This window comes from Emys orbicularis, chromosome 6, assembly GCF_028017835.1.
Source record: "Emys orbicularis isolate rEmyOrb1 chromosome 6, rEmyOrb1.hap1, whole genome shotgun sequence".
Classification (NCBI taxonomy): Eukaryota; Metazoa; Chordata; order Testudines; family Emydidae; genus Emys; species Emys orbicularis.
Genome location: NC_088688.1, coordinates 39,381,978 through 39,403,478, shown reverse-complemented (window position 1 = coordinate 39,403,478; position 21,501 = coordinate 39,381,978). Strand labels below are relative to the sequence as shown.

The 21,501-nt window shown below is 41.7% G+C and overlaps 1 protein-coding gene across 1 annotated transcript in view; it reads right to left on the bottom strand.

Annotated features, from left to right (window-relative positions):
* The window catches only part of IPO11 (importin 11), a 250,011-nt gene that overhangs the window by 138,354 nt on the left and 90,156 nt on the right, over window positions 1-21,501 (bottom strand). The window contains exons 18-21 of the mRNA XM_065406414.1: window positions 16,554-16,587; window positions 16,345-16,385; window positions 14,708-14,824; window positions 7,126-7,239 (exon numbers count right to left, since the gene is read on the bottom strand). Coding sequence (XP_065262486.1) covers window positions 7,126-7,239; window positions 14,708-14,824; window positions 16,345-16,385; window positions 16,554-16,587 — 306 coding nt within the window. The remainder of the gene's footprint in view (window positions 1-7,125; window positions 7,240-14,707; window positions 14,825-16,344; window positions 16,386-16,553; window positions 16,588-21,501) is intronic.

The window sequence follows — 21,501 nt, the reverse complement described above, 5'->3', positions numbered from 1 at the left end:
ATTTGAGAAAAGCACCAGTGGTGATTTTCACTCTGTTGAGCTTGAAACTGTAGCAACAGGAACTGAACCCGTTGTAGGTTAATATAAAATCACAAAATTCAATTTAAATAAAAAAAGGCTACATAAGAATGCAGTGAAGACAAGCCTACAATGCCATGCCAAGACAGTTATTTGACCCATACTGGTTACATTTCTAAAATTATGTTACATACCGTTACATCTAGATTGTGTTCGCTTTCCATTTCATGATATATGAAATCATGTATAATGAAACTATTAATATCCCAAACTGCAAAACCTAGTAGCTGCCTTAGAAATTTAAGCAAGGCAAAGAATATGACATAACTAACATGTATTTTAAGCAAGATGGGCCTTGTAAGGTATCATTGGAAAGGTTATGATTTACTGAATATGATTATCCTATTTGTATGCACATATCATTTTTGTATCTGAAATTAGGAATATTGACTATGTATCTATATTTCAACTATGTTACTTTGGGTGACGCCCCCGCTAACACTTCAGGTACAACAATGAAAAATCCCGACAGTGCTGATGACCCATCAGCAAGAGACAATTGACTGCAAAAGAGGTTAGTCTTCCTGTGAATGTGTGGGTCAGCCTGTGAAGAATGGCTACAGAGGCCCTACAGATGCATGTGACCATGTCACCGGATACTGGAACCCATCTTGAATTCTGTACTTTTCCACACAAAGCTGGGCAGTGTGTGGGGGGGTGGTCAAACTAGGGGAAAAAAGGACTCCCACCTTATGCAAATCTTATTTAAGGGTGGGAAGTGAGGTAATCCAGGTCGTCAGTTCTCCCCTGCTACCCCACCCAAGATGACTGCTGGAAACAACTAAGTTGGAACTGGGGGAAAGAACTGGACCCTGGCTGGAAGGGAGTCCGGCCTGTGAAGATGATGATTAGAACCACGTTTAGGGTGAGAACTTACATGTAACCAGTTTCTTGCTCTGTTTTATTTTCTTAATAATCTGCCTTGTTCGGTCTTCTATCTCCTTAACTACTTAAAATACATCTGTTATAGTGAATACATTTATTTCTGGCTTACAATATAACCCAGTTTAACTGGGGGGGGGGGGCGAGAAGTTGTGCATACCCTCCTCCACATTGAGGGACGAGGTGAATTTCATATAATTTTGCCACGGTCTCAAGCCTACTTCTGGTCCTTATTCCTGCATCACTGAGAATTACCCTTTTAGACCATACTCTCCATCAACACCACAGACTTTGGTGCCCATTATTTGCTGCACTCTGGACTTCATGCCTGATTTTGAATTATTTTGAGGATATCATTTGGATAACCCTTTTTAGACCTCAGGCCCCAGTTTGGTTTTGAATTATGTTGTATTTTCTCTTTCGATCCTGTATTTAGTTTTGTCCTCTGTCCATATATTGTTAACTAGTTTGTTTTTTAAGAGTTTATATATGGAAGAAAAGAACACAAAGTTTGCCAACTTTCATAACTTGCTGCCTTTATTTTTCCTTTTTCAAGAGTGTTAACTGCTTTGACTTCATGGGGATACATACAGAGCTATATTTATTAGGACATCTGGTAAGCAGTAGTCTCTTGGAAAGTCTCAGTGAATTCCTCTGAGCAAATTCCCGATGAGGTAGAAAACTGCTAAAGCATGTATTTCTAGAGCAGATGCTTTCTCCTTTGTCTTTCCACAGAATGAACACAGGGAGAAGTGCCAAATCTGAAGTATCTTTGGATGTCAGGAAAGAACAAAAATGAGGTCTTTAGAAGAAAGAAGTGTTTCATATAGCAGGCAGCATCTCAATATAAAAATAACAGATGCCTCTGCAAAAGGGAGGAAGGACTTCTCTATTTAAAGATTCTAAACAAAGAAAACAAATAAAAGCTGCTACACAAAAATAATAAATCTATTCAGAAAGCACAGTCCTAGTATACAAATGAAAATATATTTCATAGGAGCATAGGACTTGCCAGAATGGACCAGGCCTGTGGTCCCTCTAGTCCTCTATTCTGTCTCCAAAAGTAACCAGCACCATAATCTTTAGAGGAAGATGCAAGAAACGCCCAGAAGGCAGATGTGAGATAATCTGCACTCTAGGGGAATCTCCTTCTAATATCATATAATCAGAGATCGACATAAGCCCTCAAAAATGAGGTTTTATTATATACCTTGCCCAACTCTACTTTTCAATGTTTACTATCAAAACTCTGGATAGATCCTCCATTGTTGACTGCACTTTTCTTGGGATTCTGAAACTTTGGAGCCAAGAAGATTGCCCCATTACTACAGATATTGCCATAGATCGCAAGGCACCATCTGCTGCTTCCAGTGCTTCTTGCAAACTAACTGTCCTTCATTTATTAGGAATTTGAAGTCCTTCCTATGTTTCTATAGCAACTTATCAACAAAATCTGTGAACTTAATTATAATTAAGAAAATAGCAGGCAAGCAGGGCCTGACAATTTAAAATTCTAAATTGTAAGCTTGCCGATGAATAACACCTATGACCAAACAGATCTAGTTATTTCAACTCTTCCTCAAATGGAGTAACCTTGGGTTGGAGCGGTCTAATCTTCTCGTCTGCAGCCACAAATAAAGAGCCTGTACCAGGTTTGAATAAAGATATTCTGAACAAATGGCATTTAGTATCTTTTGTCTGCCTTTTTTTTTTTTTCCCAGTTTGAGGTGACAGTTGCTGGTGTTTGCCAAATATTTTTAGCAAGTTCCAATAAACCCTCATTAATGGGAAGAGCTACTCTTCTTGGCATTAAAGTATACAGGATGTGCAACAACTTGTGAGGGGTCTCCTGCACCTCCTCAAATGGAATAGTTCTCTGAAAACATTCGCTCCATGTGCAGTAAAAGTCAAAAAAAGCTAACAGGATGTTAGGAACCATTAGGAATGAGATAGAAAATACCTAAATCCATGATATGCCCACTACTTGAATACTGAATACCGTTCTGATCGCCGCATCTCAAAAAAGATATAGCAGAATTGGAAAAAGGTGCAGAGAAGGGCAACAAAAATAATTAATGGGATGGAACAGCTTCCATATGAGGAGAGATTAAAAAGACTGGAACTGTTCAGCTTAGAAAAGAGACGACTAAGGGGGAAAATGGGAGACGTCTATAAAATCATAATGATATGGAGAAATTTAATAGGAAAGTGTTATTTACCCTGTAGGGAGCTGGGGTGGCCTCCCTCCGAACCAGAGGGTAAAGAACCACTCTCTCAGCCTGAGTGGGAGGAGCCAGGCCAAGCTTACTCCACCCCCAGAAGGGGAGGGTGGAACAGGAAGTACAAAAGGGGGGGCCCTTAGCCCAGTCAGGGCAGCACCAGGGAGGGAGACAGACCCAGACTGCTGGCTATTCCCTATAGACCCTGCTGCCGAACCAGGGGATGCCCTGGACCAGGGGAAACCTGACCTTGAGGAAGGACTCGGGCTACCAGGACTGCCGGCCACAGAGTACCCTGAGGAAGTGGAGGAGTCGGGCAGCGACCCGAGCCGAATGAGCCTGATGCTGAGGGTGAGATGGAGCTATCGAGGCTACCGGCGGTGGAATATCCCAACAAACTGGAGGAACCCGAGGGACCCACTTGAGAAGTAGGAAGTGGCCCAGGGGTAGAACTGGACAGTGTGGTGAATCAGTATTTGATCAGTGTGTTGCGGATGGATCCCCACTGACCCAGTGGCGGGACCCTCTCCTCCCACCACTGTCAGGGCCCTGGGATGGAACACAGTGGAGTCGGTTGGGCCTGCATTCCCCTACCCCGGCCACCCCGCCTCGGGGTGGCAGAACCCCAATAAAGAACTAAGGACTCTAGCCAGTGCTGCCCTGCCTGAGGGGCGCACCACGGATTCTTGCCAGTGCTCCCCTGCCTGAGGGGCACACCACGGACTCTTGCCGGCACTCCCTGGCCTGAGGGGTATGTCACTGACTCTTCCTCGTGCTCCCCGGCCTGAGGGGTGTGCCATGGTCGCTGGCCAGTACTCCTTTGTCGCGCCAACTGCGACGGCACATCTCCCTCCGCTAATTCCCCATCGACGAAGAGGTATGACCAAGGCCTTTTGGCAAGGCAGTAGCTCTCCACCACCCCCCAGTGGCTTGGTGGACCAACTGAGACCTTGCTACATACCCCTTTGCATAACATACTTACCAGGGGTCACCCAATGAAACTAACAGGCAGGAGGTTTAAAACAAACAAACGGAAGTACTACTTCATACAACATAGTCAACCTGTGGAACTCATTGCCATGAGTTGTTGTGAAGGCCAAAAGTATAACTGGGTTAAAAAAAGAATTAGGTAAGTTCATGAAGGATAGGTTCATCAATGGCTATTAGCCAAGATGGTTAGGGACAAAACCCCATACTCTGGATGTCCCTAAACCTCCAACTCCCAGAAGTTGGGAGAGACAACAGAGGATGGATCAAACGAAATTGTCATGTTCTGTTAATTCCCTCAGAAGTATCTGGCACTGTCAGAGGCAAGACTCTGGGCTAGATGGACCATTGGTCTCACACAGTATGGCTGTTATTAATCTCAGCAACCTTTCTCAGTAAATCCTGAAAACTTTTATAGTCATCCAGATGAGACTGTGCTAAACAGATTACCTTCTCCTTCGGACACAAAGATGAAATACCCAACTGGGGTGTAATGTCCTCATTTTGGAGCTGTTCCTCCTCCTCAAAGACTTCCTCCGCAGGCTGAGGATCATGAGGAGATTCTGATGTTGCACTGTTATCTACTTCTGAGTAGAAGTCTCATTATAAGGTGGAGCATGAGGAGGATGCTCATGATAAGGACCCCAGGGTTCCAGTATGGCCATGCAGGAACATTAAACAGGTAGAAAGCAGGGGTACAAGAGGAAGAGTACCAGGGAATATGGCTACCCTCATAATTCCTATGGAGTGTAGGTTTATAGGAAATGCTAGACTCCCTTTCCAACCCAAGAACTCAGAAGAAAAGGCCCTAAGAGAATATGTGGGAGATCCTTCCCCATTGTGCTATGAGCCAAATGAAGAACAAGAAAATTCTACTTCTAAAGATGGGCTGCTGAGGCAAGAGTATTGGGTTGTAACACAGTAGTAGCAGTTGGTGCCAGAGAGAAGCCCATTACTGATGAAACAGTGAGAATACATACAGGGGCAATGCTAAACCCAATTGAAAATAAAGACGACTCACGTTCCTCAAGAACTTGGAGTTTCTCTGGTGCCATGTAACTCCCCTGTACTGGGGTGCCGTGAATCTCTGCTCAATCTCAATATCTCTTCATGTGAGACTTTTTCCAGTCCCCTACTCATTCTTACTGATCATCTCTGAATTCCCTCTAATTCTGGAATATCCTTTTTGAGATCAATGACCAGTACTGAATGCAGTATTCCCAGTAAGGACAAAGCATTGATTTAGATAATAGCATTAGAATATTTTCTGTATTATTCTCCATGCTATTCCTTATGTATCCTATTTTATTAAATACCACAGCTGCACATAGAGCACACTTTCAACTATCATATATACAGCTCCCCCGTGCCCCCATTAGGGTTAGAATAATAGAATATCAGGGTTGGAAGGGACCTTAAGAGGTCATCTAGTCCAACCCCCTGCTCAAAGCAGGACCAATCCCCGGACAGATTTTTGCCCCAGATCCCTAAATGGACCCCTCAAAGATTGAACTCACAACCCTGGGTTTAGCAGGCCAATGCTCAAACCACTGAGCTATCCCTCCCCCGCTTTCCTTTTATAAAAGCTGGTAAAAACATATTTAAAAACAAGTACTTGGTCCTGTTTGGGCTGGTTTGGTATTGTGTAAAGATAGAGTTGTCTGAGGTGTGATTTTTCCAAAAGCTACCATCTCATTTGCTTTTTGGTTCTTGTCAAAACTAAGAATACGCTATATTAAACATCAAGGAAAAAAGAGACAATGACAGTACATTTTCATTTATTAAATAGGAAGGAAAGAGTGAGTATGTTGAGAGCTCCTGAAGAAATTGACTCCTGTTCTTTTTAAAGAAACTGGAGTCACCCTCATTATCCTTCTATAATGTTCCCTATAAAAACAGGTGTGAACAGCACTGAATATCATAGGGTGGGCAGTCCCCAAAAGCAAAAAGGTTTGTATTCAGTTTATTCACAGTGGAAGGAGACGGACGCTGAGAACTGTAGAAAATTAATGCAATTTCAAATAAGTGGATTGTGAGTTATGATTTGGCAAAAGCCAAGCAGTGCTGTCCAGAAAACTAACTGTTTAACTTGACCTGAAAATTCAACAGATAAACCCTTTACCTGGGATAGCCCTGCCTCATCAACCTGAGGTAGGATAATAAGAAAATGTGTGTGTTCTAGGACCCAGCACAGAATTTCTTAATTTTCTCAGAAGTTTTCCATTCCTATTTGAATTCAATATTGTCCTTGCCTTTAGCTTGCTTATTCTCGCTCCCTCGCCAGTGGCTATCACCTCCCTCGTGGATGCAAACATATCTCAAGGGAAAGAACTCTTCTTTCTCTGATTTGGGTCTTAGCTTTCAGAGTGAGAGGGCTTGGACAGGGTCTCAAGCCTCAGAGCTCTCCATCCTCTGAGATATAAATGAGGAGTAAATGAAGGGATTCATTCTCAATAGGCAAAGAATGTGGTGCAAAAGTGGAAGGGACGTGGCCAAACCCAAGAGCCTTGTGGACAACTCTGAACTATCTCCAGTATTTGCAAGAAGAGACATGCACCCTAAACATCTTGGATTAAGGGAAGGAGAAGAAGCCAGAAAAAGCAAATTGTTAAAACCTTTCAGGCATTCTTCATTACTTCATAAAGAAGATAAAAGGCACAATTCCAAAATTTTTCTAAATGAAGAGTTAACTTGATTAACTTAACAACAACAAAACTCAATAAAGCAACTTTTAATGGCCAAAACTATGTAAACAAAACTGTTGCGTGTATAATACTTTCTATGCTTGCCTACACAATTATAGCACAATGTTTCTAATATACTATTATAAAGCACTTAAGGATAACTAAAATGTAAATAATACTCTATAAAGCTAAATACTACCTTCAGTTTACCAGCATAAAATATTACACAGAATATACAAATGTGAGAAAGTATCAGGAAGATTTTGATACTTTACCTGAATAAGATGAATTAGAGTGGTTAGAATGGCACATCTCAGCATATTGTGTTCCTCGCTTTGTTTCCAAAGCAGGGGTAAATACTGAACCAAACATCCTACATATGGCCGTATCTACAGTCAAGAAATCAAAATGAAAATATTTTTAACAGAGTAAAATATTTTACTTAACCATGAAACTATACAAAAGCTATTAAATCTCCAAAAATTTCACACATTATCTTTGAGCCAAAATTGCACAAGCTATGTTCAGTTGGTTTTGTCACAATATTAAATATATTTTTGTTTTGAACTTGCTTCTTTTTTTCATTAACAAAAATACCTAACATTTCTTACCAAGAGATTTAAATGGTCCATGATTATGTAACGGTTACACAGAACATGTTATTCATAGCAGACATTATGAAAATGTGAGTAAAAGCTTAGTCATGTATGAAAAGAAAAAACGGACGATGTTTTCATATTGAAATGGTTTCGTCTAAAGTATGGATTAGAACAGCCTATATAATTGAATTGTGTGGGAAGAAAGAGTCCAAGAAAACCCAAGTTCAGTAAAAGGAAAGGAGAGGTTACTCATCTTGTGCAGTACTGGACTTCTTCAAGATGTATCCACCTGTAGGTGCTCCACTTCAGGTGTGCATGTGTTCTGTGCCTTTGACTGAAGATTTTTGGTAACAATGCCCACTCGACCCGCGCATGCACCCTACATATATGCTCATGCCACATACTGAGGCTATATAAGGCTGTGTGTATGAACCACCCTCAGTTCCTTCTCTACTCCAAAGTCTCACAGAGGAAACTTCAGAAGCAGAGGAGGAGGAGGGCAGGTAGTGGAGCAACCACAGAGACACACATCTCAAAGAATTCCAGTTACTGTACAAGGTGAGTAACCTCTCCTTCTTTGAGTAGTATCCCTCTGGGTGCTCCACTTCAGGCGACTCCTTAGCAGTAATCCCCTTAAGTAAGCAGGAGTTTCGGAACAGAGTCCAGCACTGAAGAGAGAACTATGTTGCCTACAGCAGCATCCAATCTAGCAGTGTGAACTACAGCATAATGGCTGGAAAAAGCATGCACCAAAGTACATGATGCAGCTTTGCATTTTTCAGGAACTGGAACGTCCTTGAGGAGGGCTACAGACATAGATTCTGATCTAGTAGAATGTGCAGTCACTCAGAGGGGAGATGGCATATGAGCCAAATTATAACAGGTAATAATACATCCAAAGATCAATCAGAGTCTCTGCATGGAGACAGTGAATCCACTAGACCTAGCCGCAATAGAAACAAAAAGTCTAGGGGATTTCCTGAATGATCTGGTTCTGTCCAAGTAAAAGGCCGATGCCTTCTTAACACCCAGTGCATGGAATGTAGCTTCCTGCATAGACTGATGTGGCTTAGGAAAGAAAACTGAAAGGTGAATAGTATGGTTAATATGAAACACAGAAGAAACCTTAGGTAAAAGTTTTGGATGGGGTTGTAAAGATGCCGTTTTTCTTGAAGAACACAGTAAATGGAGGGTCTGTCATTAGAGCCCCAATCTCCCCAACCCTGGATGCAGAAGTGATGGCCACCAAAAAAGGCTGCCTTCAGACAACTGTAACAGAGAGCACATAGCTAGTGGCTCAAAAGGCTGTTTCATGGGATGGTTAAGAACAAGGTGAGATCCCAAAGCAGATTAGCATCTCTAATCTGTAGAAAAAGGTTCATAAAATCTTTCAGGAATCTCACTATAGTCAGCTGTGTGAAAACTGACAAACCTTCTGGCAAGTGGAAAGCTGTTATTGATGCTGAGTGAACCTTGATGGATTACCTATTGGAATTGAACCTAAGACTGGAAAGAGATGGTTGGACAGGCAAAAGATGACGGCAGTTACACCAAAGACAACATGTCTCTATTTCTGAAGGTAAGTGTGTCTTATTGTTTCCCTCCTGCTATTTAATGGCACATGTTGTACTCCCAATGAACAGGATGCTTCTATCTAGTCCCAAAAAACATTGAGGAGCCATGTTTGGAGTTACAGAACATTCAGATTGGGGTGATGTGTTCAACCCGCATCCTGAGACAACAGTTGAGAACTGATCAAAAGCTGCCATGCATGGTGAGCAGTGAGTCTGATTAGATAAGAAAACCAAAATGGTCTTGGATGAGTTGGTGCAGTCAAAATGACCCTGGCTCAGTCCTTCTCAATCTTGTTGAGACCCTTTAAGAGCACTGGAGTTGGTGGATATGCATAAAAAGACCCTTTCCCCATGTAAAGAGAAAGCTGTTTCCTAGAGTCTGGGGATCGAGTCCTCCTCTGGAACAGAATTTTCTGCATTTTGTGTTGGTTGCAGTGGCAAAAAGATTGACCTCTGGAAACCCCCAAGATAGGATTATTTTGTTTGAGGACTTGAGACTCCAACTCCCAGTTGTAATTTAGGGGGAAATGTCTGCGGAGGTTGTCTGCCATGGAATTTTGTATACCCAGGAAGTAAGAAGCCAAAATGACTATCTGGTTGGCCAGCCACCAATTCCAGAGCTTTATTATTTCAGTGCAGAGAGAGGAGGAATGTGCTCCTCCCTGATGATTGATATAATATATACAAGCTATGTTGTCCATTATGATCTTGATTGACTTGTTTTTGATTAAGGGTAAAAATAGGAGGCAGGCATTTCTGACCATCCTTAACTCCAGAAGAGTGATGTGCAAGCATTGTTTTTGTTGTGACCATTTGCCTTGGGCTGTGAGAGGACCTAAATGTGCTCCCCATTCCAGGAGGGAAGTGTCTAATGTTATCATGACCATAGAAGGAGTCTGTCTGAATGAGATTCCTGCACAAACTTTGGAAGGATCAGTCCATCAGGTGAGTGACTGTAGGACACCACTGGGTGCTGACACTTGCTTGTTCAGACCTGTTTGTTGGGTACATAAACTGCCTGGAGCTACTTCTGGAGTCATCAAAGATGGAACCTGGCATTTTGTGTTAAGAAAACATAAGGTACCACATTTCCCAGAAGTGCAGAACTTGCTGGAACTTGAGGACTGAGCTGCATTCTTTGGATAAGGTTCTTTAAAGTGAGGAACCTGTTGGGAGGGAGATACTGCCCATCATCAAACCCAGAAACACTCCTACACAATAAATACTTTTTATAGAGGTCAAGACCAATTTCTTGAGATTTATTTGTAGACCTAAACAGGGGAATACTGAAGTTGTTTAACTGCTAATAGAACCTCCTGATAAGATCAGCCCTCAAGAAGCCAGTCATCAAGGTAAGGAAAGGCTGTTATTCCTAGACGATAGAGGTCGGCACCTACAACCGCCATGTTTTTTGAGAGCAGAAGAAAGGCTGAAGGTTAGGATCCAGGACTGGTAGTGACTGTGATTGAATGTGAAATTCAGAAATCTTTTCTGTGAGGGATGAATTACTACATGGAAGTAGGCATCTTTGAGGTCAAGAATTACAAATCAGTTCCTGGAGGGAATTATAGCTGCTAGGGACACCATCTGGAATTTCAGAGCTCTGACATGCTTGTTCAGTTGTCTGAGATCTTGTATTGGCCTCCAACCCCTTTTTTCTTGAGTATCAAAAAATACCTTGAACAAAATCTTTTTCCTCTGTGTTGAAGTGGAACTGGTTTGATGGCCGTGAGACTTAGGAGCAATGTAAACTTCAGTCTCAGCAATAGATTGTGATTGGAGTCCCTGAAGAGGGATGGTGGCGGGTAGCGGGGGCAGAAGGGAGGGATGAAGGTAAAATGATTTGTGTAACCAGATGTAATGGCCTCCAAAACCCATCTGTCCAACATTATAGCCTCCCATGCCTGTTGGAATAAAGAGAGGTCCTTGTTATATGGGGTAGCTTTTAGAATATGCTGTCTCCACCTTTCATTAACTGTGTCCACAACCAAAGAACTTGTGCCAGATGTGAAAACAGAAACTCATAAACCCTGGCCAGGATGTAGCTTTTTTTTTTTTTTTTTTTTAAATCAGCATGCTTGCATTTAGGGGGTGCCTTTGCTGGAGTTTGCCAGATGGTCTTAGCTGGCTCAAGAAGAGCTTAGTTCATCAGCAATACCACCTGTGCTGAAGAAGTAGTATGCAATATGTCCAGGAGCCTGTGATGGGAACCCTGGACTTCTTCCAACAGAATCTGAAGCAGGTCTACAGCTCGCTTCATCAGGTCCTGGAACTCCCAAAAGTCATCAGCTAATGATCGCAGTGGTGGTTTTACTGCCTTATCAGGTGATGGAGAGATATTTGTAAGATGGGTTACCTCTTAGTCTGCCCTTGCCTCTTGCTCCTCAAAGGTCTCCTCTGCTGATTCAGACTGGAGGGGAGGGAGGGATGGATTGTACATGGGAATGAGATCTTCTGTGTTCCTTATGAGATTGAATGAGGGCCCCTCGAAACTGATGGCTGTAAATAGCCCATGGGTCCCAATAAGGCCAATGAGGAGGGCCATAAGGCATAGGGAGAGGGGGGAAGTATCCATCACTGATCATCCCAAGTATTAAGATGCAGATGTCTTGTATCCTTTCTTTCTTGCATCTGCAGAGGGGAATAACGACTCCTAGAGTAAACTGGAGAGCCTTGAACTGAAAGCTCTGAGTCTGAATGCTCCTCCACATATTGTACAGGAAGTGACAACCCTTCTTCCTGAATAGTGGAATAGTCTCACTACAAAATGTATGGTCTGTGACCTAACAAGATCTGACTACTGAGAGGTGCCCAGAGGTCCCAAGGAGGGGAGACTCAGGCTCATTCAGTACCATGAGGTCTTTAGGATACCACAACTCCTACACTACTGGGAGCTTGTTACCAATGTCTCTGAGGTGCTGGTGCCAGTACTGAGGGTACCACAGATTCCAATGAGGCTGCTCTCTTACTATCAGGGACCCTGACGGTGGCAGTAGTGGTCTTCAGTACCATGCCTATTAGCGCTGAGGTATGGAACTTAGATGAAGTCTTAGAGTACTTCATGTTACCCAAAGTACTCAGAGCCTCAATAGCACTCCTCTCAGGGCCTGAGGTCTCCTGTGATCAAATCTTTTTTGAGAGGGAACAATTTGTTCTGCTCCTCTTATGTCCCTCCTTAGTCTCTGAGTGGGAAGCTCTCAGTACTGGTGCCACAGTTATATTTACCTCACTCAGAGTGTGTTGTAGACCATGGTCTTGACGCTGCTTTCATCTTGGAAGCTCAATATAGATGGAGCATTAACAGAAGCAGAGGGCCCCTGTACATGGGGGTTTTCTGTATCAGGGTCCAAAGCCGGTCTTAAGGCTTGCTCTATCACTAATAGTCTATACTTAATTTCCTTGTTTTTACGGTATCTTCCCTTAAAAGAAGTGCAAATCTTGCACTTGCTGAGAATATGCAACTCTCCCAAGCAATGTATACACTGAGAATTCCCATCAATGATAGGAATGCTTCTCAACAGAAAAGGCATCTTTTAAAATCTGGGGAGCCCAGCCACCACCAACACAACTGTGAAACGAATGCAACTATAATACAACATGTTGTATTTAACACCAATTCAAATAATTGAAACATGAAATTACAGTTTTATTGCACATCCTTATTGCACATTGTAGAAGTTCTTCCTTGCATGAGTTTTATTACATCATAGTAGAATAAATCAAAAGGTGTTTTAACAAATTGAACAATAAAAACTACCAGATGTGTAATTTTTAACATCTTGTTCATGTTGTATAATTATCTTTCTTTATAAATTTCCAGATTTCCAATTCATTTTGTTAGCTACCTATATAGAGTATCATAAATTAACCACTTCTGCATATTAGTTTTTAATGCTGAAAGGATAACTTCCTATAAAGCAATCATTTCACATAACTTGTTTTTTCTTTACCATGGTATGTTCAACACAAAGTATGGACAAAAACTTCATAAATTTTGCCTGATTTATTACATATTTTGTATGCTTCTTGTCCCTATTTTAATAATCTCATACAGAATTAAATGTAAAGCTAGGATACACTAAATCATCAGCTTAATTAAGCATAGTATACTATTTCAGCCAGAAATGACAAGAAAAATATTGCCTGCCAGCAATTTCCAGTTCATGGACCCAGTCATCAATCAACACAGCTGGCTAGCGTAAATTGGGAGAGATTAAGGACTGTGCTAGGTGGTTGCATTTCCCCAAAACTAATTCCAGTGATGAAGGAGTCCAAGTGAGAGGATCTATATGTGCCTCAAACACTCACGTAATCCAGAGCAGCATCAGTATTAGAGCCAAAGTAAATCTCAGGTGAACTTCATCTCTTATCCAGACACTCTCACAATTTACATACCTTTATTATCTGCATTACAGCAGCACCCAGAATGTGCTATGTGCTTTCCACATGTAGAGTAAGATGCAAACCTCACCTTGAAGAATTCACAATCCAAGATGATGAGCAATGCACACAAAAGTGTGCCAGAGATATAAAACAATCACTTTAAAACTATTTTAAATTAAGTATCATTTATCCTCAACCGCCCCCATCTAGCCACTATCAGCCTTACTACTCCTATCACTATATCAAGACCTCCATTAATGGGTAAAGAAAAAACAGGAATCAACAGTGCTCTTTCCATGAAGAGAAAAGGAGGAGCCACTAGGACAAACTGTTGTGGAAGGAGAAGAAACAATTATGAAAGGAGTGAGGATCCACTAGCAGGCTCTCTGTTCATACAGGGGATAAACAGAAAATTTACATTTGTCTCAGAGATTCACAAAGAAAGCTGCTGCTTCGAGGACCACTTACAGGTCAGAGGAACTGCTACCTCCTCTACCTTGCCTTACCTTTCTCTACCCCACTTGAGGCGAGTACCCTAAAAAAGTTGACTGCAGACAACAATCAAATTTTATTTCCTCAGGAACATCTTGAATGTCCTAAATTTAAACTTAAAATATACTTCCATACTAAGGAAAGGAAGTAGTAAAAAGTGAGGTCAACAATTTTAACCTTATAACCTTGTAGTTGAGGATGGTGACTTTAAAACAATGCAGGAAACTGAGCTCCATGTCCTTGAACTGCTATAAACTAAACTGCCTAGACACTACAGTAATGGGCACCTCAAAAAACGTATCTTGTAATTATCAGAGGGGTAGCTGTGTTAGTCTGGATCTGTAAAAAGCAACAAAGAGTCCTGTGGCACCTTAAAGACTAACAGATGTATTGTAGCATAAGCTTTCTTAAGGTGCCACAGGACTCTTTGTTACATCTTGTAATTAGTTACAACAAAAAATATTAAAAATCAGAAGTGAGAGAAGGTGATTAGAGCTGAAAGTCTAAGACAAAAAGGGGAATTATAAAAATTAAATTAAATTTTGCACATGTAGGGAACAGCAAAAAAATACAGAAAGTTGAGTGGGAGGAGACCAGGCAGAGCAAGTATGTTGGGCAAAAAAATGTGAACAGGGGAAGTAGAAGCAGAGCTGTGTAGATTACTGAAATAAAACAAACACTGCAGGGTAATTACTTCCATCATTTTGATATAATGTAATAGCAATAAATAGAAAAAAAATCTTCTTTGCTCTCATCAATGGACAAGTATACTAGGCTTCAAATTTAATATTATAGTCTGTAACAGTTACCTGTATATTGACTCTTTCAATCACACAAGAAAGAACATGAAGAACATGCATCTTTGTGTCACATTCTGTGACTTCTTGAAGTAGCTGAAAGAGTAGAGTGAACATGGATTCCAGATACTACAATAAAAAGAAATTAGTAAACTATGGATTAGTTAGATTATCAAGAATACAAATAGAAATCTAAAACAGCAATTTTCTTATCTGCCTACAGCACTGGGCTGAAATTTCTCATGAACTTTTAGTGTGTTGGAAGTTCTGCAACATGTTGGTCTTGCATTTCGAAAAATAGTCTAATACATTTTGACCACTCATAATCCAAAATTGAATTTTACAAAGTTTCAGTACCTAACATGTACTAGCCTTGCATAAGAATTCAAGCATGGGACCAGTTTCAATAAGCTTTGATCTCAGGTTTAAATGTATTAAAATTACTTCAAAGTTTAAATTCCTAGAAGTTGGAAGCTATCAGCACCTCTGGAGAGAATGATATTCAGAGGCCACTCTAGCTATAAGAAAACGAGGCAACTGCTAGGGCAACAGGGGCCAAACCTGAGCAGCACTGTAACCCTGTGCACCAGATCACAACGCCACTCTCAGATTTGGCCTGGCTGCCCCTCTGTCATGACAAAGGGGCAGCTGGGCCAAACCTTAGTGAGTGGTGCTGCAAGTCCCCCTCTCCGGTTATGCTACCATAACCACCAAAAGACCAGAAGGCTCACTACAATCCCCCCTCCCAGAAAGTCCTACGTGTGCCCTCCCCCCCAAATTAGAGCATCTATTCTAGTGGGTGGCAGGGATGGGTGGCACACAGAAGTTTTGCATAGGGCAGCAAATTCTCTTAAGCAGTCTCTGATAATTTGCTAGAGGTCTGGAAAAATTGTAAACTTTGACAACAATTTTGTTTCCTAAAGTTATTAATAATGACATTTTTAATACTTATCACAACAATTTCAAACAGCTAAAGCAAAAATACCAAATGCATAATGCATGTGGACACAAGTGCTCAACAGTATAAATTACAAGATGATACTTTTTATAGTTCATCAAATATATCACAGCAAAATAATCTTAACTGAAACAGACCACAATCTATTGTACAGTGATTACCATCTCATTATTTACTTACTGCCAACACTGTGCTCACAAAGATAAACATTGGGGAAATTCTGCTACATTTCTAATACATTGCATTACACCTAACAACCACAACTAATATTTCTGGCAAAGGGTAGTTTAGGAAGCAGTGTGTGCAGAAAGGAGCTCGGAGGGAAAATCGGGTATATGTGGAAGAGGTAGTTTAGTAAAGACTGGCACCCATACTGGAAATAATGTTTAGTCTGTGATGTGTGGTAGCTGTGGTAATGACAAGGTGTGTATCTGTGGGTGGAAGAGTGGAGAATATATGTATTGTCAGGAGGCTTTTCCTTGTTTCTGTGTCAGGTAAGATATGTGTGTGCCAACCTTAACTGTTGCACAATAAAGTCTCTGTGCAACAACAGAATAGTTTTTTTCTTGTTATTGAAGTTAAATAAATACAGCAACTATTGAACAGTTTCTTTTGAAATGGAACTGGAATTGTTGCTTTCCCTCCCTTCCTCTACCCACATAAGCACTCACACTCACATAAATGCCCTTACCGGTAAAAACTGGTCAGTTCTAAACTCAAAGTCATCTACAGGTGAACAAAAGTTAAAGAAAAACTGAAGATTGAAAAACATTATTACAATATCTTTGACTCAATCTGAATTACTATTAAAATGTGAATTATTAATGATCAAAAATCATTAATTTCCAGTAGCTTTGAAGAAATAATAAAATAGAAAATTGTAGTTAATAAAAAGGATATTTAACTTCAGTGTTGTAGCTGTCTCAATGCGGACCTGAAAGACAAAAATCAGGAAATATCATGCTATTACCCTTATTAAATATTACTTTGATTATCTCACAGAAATTAGTGTAATATTTTCAGATCTGAAATTGTTAAGCTTTCACATATACTTTACATGTTTCCAGGGATAAAATTAAATTAATTTAACACTGGCATATTTCTGTATTTTCCCAGGGTTTTTAGCTTTATATTGTTTATAAGGAGCAGTTTTTGCATAAATTAGAATTTTTCAGGATTTAAAAAACTACTACAAATTGCCAACAATCACACCACCTGCAGGACCTACTCAGCAGTCCCTACTCAGGCAAAACGCTCAGTTAAGTCTAATAAAGACTGCAGAAGTGGGCCATATGGCTGTGATGAGAATTCTTGAGACAGAGGGGATCACCTGTTTCTGGGACGGTTCTCATGAGCTACCACCAACAAACCAACTACAGGCCCACGAACACCCTATTTCCAAGAATTCAGACAATTATGAGAAGTAGCAATCAAGGAAGCATTAACTGCAACCAAGGCCACAACCAGTGACACTTAGCCCTGCCCCATCTAGATGGCAAGAGAGAACACTGGGACCCCTTCTAACAGAGAAAATTTAAGGATTCTATTTTCTCACATTAAACCATGCAGTAGGCCACCGAGCACTACAAAAATCATTGCTCAATGCTACAGACTTCAACCTAATAACCAGTATCTAACTAACGAAGGCTATTTTTTTTTTGGCTAGCTTCCAAAATGTCAACTGTCAGCTACTGGTATCCTGCTCTGGTCCTGATCACAGACACGGAAAGAAAACACATATTTATTCCGTGGGACCTCGCTGCAGCGTATGATATTGTTGATCACCAAACAAACCTGACCCATCCACAGGAAGCTGCAGAGGTGAACAGAAATGCCCTGATATGGCTCAAGACCTTCCACTCAGACTAAATCTAGATAGCTATTATTGGCATCTGTTCTTCCACCTCAAAAACAGTAATGTAGAATCTCCTATGATTTATTCCTCTCCCCCATATTACTCAAGATCTATATGAAGCCATTAGGAGAGCTGGTAAAACAATATAAACTGAACGGCCTGCATCATAGAGATGACACCTAATTCAACATCTTTTACATTAAACAAATAGCACCATTTCTCAGAAAGCGCTTGGGGGCCCTTTGGGACTCAGTGCTACTGAATGCCAAAAGAACCATGGAAAGTAGGATTTAGTAGGCATCCTTCAGTCTCGAGAGACCATGGGTATGCGCCCCAGAGAGGTAAAGAATTTACTCAGTTGGTTTTATGGCAGCCGCAAACGTGACTGAAGAGATCCACTCGAGAGAGACAATCTCTGCTGCATCTGTCACATTTAAAGGTGATGTTTCGATCCTTTGGGGTCTGTCTTCTGCGAGCTCTTCTCCTCTGCTAAGCTGGACTGCTTCCTCTCATAACTCCGGAGACCTTTGTTGAGCAAAGGCTGTGGTCCTGAGTGTGATCTTCCCATTTGTCCACATCCATGTCCATTTCTTTGAGGTCTCACTTGCACACATCCTTGAAACACAATTTGGGGCATCCTTTGTGTCTTTTTCCAGAGGCCAATTTGCCGTGGAGGATGTCCTTTGGGATGTATCCATCATTCATTCGGCACACATGCCCAAGCCAGCGGAAGCGTCTCTGTTTGAGGAGTGTTTGCATGCTGGGTAAGCTGGCCTGTTTGAGCACCTCAGTGCTGGTGACTCTGTCCTTCCAGGAGATTCCAAAGATTCAACGAAGGCAACGCATATGAAAGCTGTTGAGCCTCTTTTCCTGATGAGAGTATAGGATCCATGTCTTGCTCCCATACAAAAGTGTGCTGATAACACATGCACGATACACACAGATCTTTGTGTGTTCTGTCAGTTTGTTGTTTAGCCATACCCTCTCGTTCAGTTTAGACGTTATTGTGGTGGCTTTTCGAATGCAGATGTTGAGTTCTGTTTCAAGGCTGACTGTGATAGTGGAGCCCAGGTATGTGAACTTGTTCACCACTTAAAGTTCATAGTTGTTGATCTTGACGGAGGGTCCTTCCTCAACTCCTTGGCACATTATGTTAGTCTTTTTTAGGCTTATAGTAAGCCCGAAGTCTTGTTGGCTTTGGAAAAACTGTCCATTAGGCTTTGAAGATGAGCTTCGGTGTGGGTTGTCACTGCTGCATCATCAGCAAAGATAAGGTGATGGATAAGGGCCTCCCGATTCTTGGTTTTAGATCTGAGTCTTGCAAGACTGAAAGCTTTCCATCAGATCTTGTGTGTAAGTAGATTCCCTCAGTTGAGGAACCAAAAACTTGTTTCAGTAGCAGGGAGAAGAAGATCCTAAACAGAGTTGGGGCAAGTACACAACCTTGCTTAACTCCACTACAAATCTGGAAAGCCTCAGACACTGAGCCATCACATTGGATTGTGCCGTACATGTTTTCATGGAAGGATCGAATCATGCTTAAGAGCTTGAGGGCACATCTAATCTTTTCTAGAAGCATGAATAGTCCACTTCTACTGACAAAGTCAAAAGCCTTTGTGAGATTGCTGAAGGCTATGTAGAGGGGCATTTTGTTCTCTGCATTTCTCTTGTAGTTGTCTCAAGAGAAGATCATGTTGATAGTAGACCTTTCAGCTCTGAAGCCGCACTGTCATTCAGGATAGATTCTGTCTGAAAGGGTCTGAAGTCTGTTCAGGACAACTCAGGCAAAGGCTTTTCCCAAAATACTAAGAAGGGAAATAGTTGTTACAGTCGCTCCTGTCACACTTATTTACTGCAACTCATATCTGGAATGAAGCCACACATCTTTAAAAATGCCAAATAGTGTAAAATGTACCAGCCATCTGCTTAGCTTAAATTGAAGCAAGGGAGATTTAGGTTAGACAAGGATTCCAAGAAATGGAACCTCTTTAGCCAAAAGGCTAATAGGCATGCTACTATTCAGCATTGCAAACTGCCAGACCCTATTCTCAAAGTACAGTTTTTTATGTGGGAAAGGGTGAAACCCTTCCTGTATTGGCTCCCGCTGGAATGCAGGGAGGAACTGAGAGACACCCTCAAGGAAGGGCAGGTGCTAGCCAAAACAGCAGTAGTCTATCACTGGATTGCCCCACTGGTAGAATATTGACTTGGTGATCGATTTCAGCAGTGACCACTTGTGTCTACTGAGAAAGTCCACCAAGTTGTTGCTAGTGCCTCAGAAGTTCAAGATTAGCGTTACGCCATGGAGAGAACACTAGCTTCATAGCTTGAATGCGTCCTTGCAAAGGGGGGGAAGAACAGGCACCGCCTTGTTTATGTAGTACATCAACCGATTTATTGTCTAACAATATCTGCACTACCAAGTGCTATAGGACCAGGAGGAATACATATGACCTAATAGTGTGAGGTAAATCCACACGGTCTTAGCCAGGTGTGATAGCATGGTTTCATTAACGACTGAAGTGAGAGGAATCTTCCATATGGTAAGTATGGGTTTGCTATCATGGAATCTATCCTGACCTCTATGCACTCCATTGTCTGTGATAGAAAAAGACAATTTCTCATAGTTCACCAGGAGGCCCCACCATGTGAACAGAGAGAGGACATAGTTGAGGGTTATCTAGAGTTTCCCAATGTGTTCTGCCTTTGATCAGTCTGTCTATATACTGGCAGATGTGGACGTTTCCTTAGGTATGCCAGCACTACCATGGCAAGGCATTTTGTAAAGATACTCAGTACCTGCAGAATTCAAAGGGCAGTGCCATGTGCTGGTAATGACTGGCCCCACAGTAAATCTCAGGTGATTTCTATGGGCCAGGTGGATGCCAATGTGACAATACACATCCTGCATGTCAAGAGATTCAAATAAAACCTCAGCCTGAAGTGATCAGATAATGGAAGCAAGTGTGAATCTGAGGTGAGGTACATATTTGTTCAGTCTTCATGTCTAGGATAGGACACAGATCCCCTTTCTTCTTTGGAATAAGAAAATATTGGCAAAGACTTTCCCCCCTTGTACTCTTGAGAAACTTCTTCTACTGCTCCTAGTTGAAGAAACAAGGCTACCTTTTTTTGTAATAGGTTGTCATAAGAAGGATCCCCGAAGAGGGATGGGGAAAGAGGCAGGCAGGGGGCAAGGAAAAGAATTGGATGGAGTTGCCATAGACAATGATGTCCAACACCCATTTGTCGACCAAAATCTTCAATCACACCAGATGGAAATGAGTAAGGTTTCTGAAGGTCAGCTCTGAGGTAGTTGTGGCATGGCTCTTGACCATCTCATCAAACCTGCTGCCTTTGGGAGGGAGGCTGGTGCATGATGGAGAATGATCATGATAACAGGCATCTCGTAGAGAAGCATGGTCTCTTTCTGAGTGGCTATTCCAGTTAACCACCATGGGAATAAGATGGTGGTCTCAGTCTTTGAGGTGGCTGGTACCAGAAGGGTTTATGGTATGGCGTGAGAGTGTAAATTCCCAGGGATCTAAGGGTTGCCTTCGAATTAGTAAGGGAATGGAGTGCCCTCAAAGGGTAGAACCTCAACTGTCAGCTGGACCGCTTTTGGAATTCCAGACACCTGTTACAAGGAAGCCCAGATCATTTTGACTGCTGTAGTCATGGACTGAATGGCCGCATCGGACATGTCCATTACTGCCACTACTGCTGTTTTGGCTCGCACTGCCCTTCCTTGAGGGTGTCTCTCAGTTCCTCCCTGCATTTCAGCGGGAGCTAAGAGAGGAAAGATGTCATCCTTTCCCACATTAAAAAAACTGTACTTTTTGAACAGGGTCTGGCAGTTTGCAATGCTCAATTGTACGATGCTGATTAATAGGCCTTTTGGCTAAAGAGGTCCAGTTTCTTGGAATCCATGTCTTTTGGAGTCCTCTCACTGGACCTGGTCTCTTAGACTGCAGGAATGGCAAGAGACCCTGG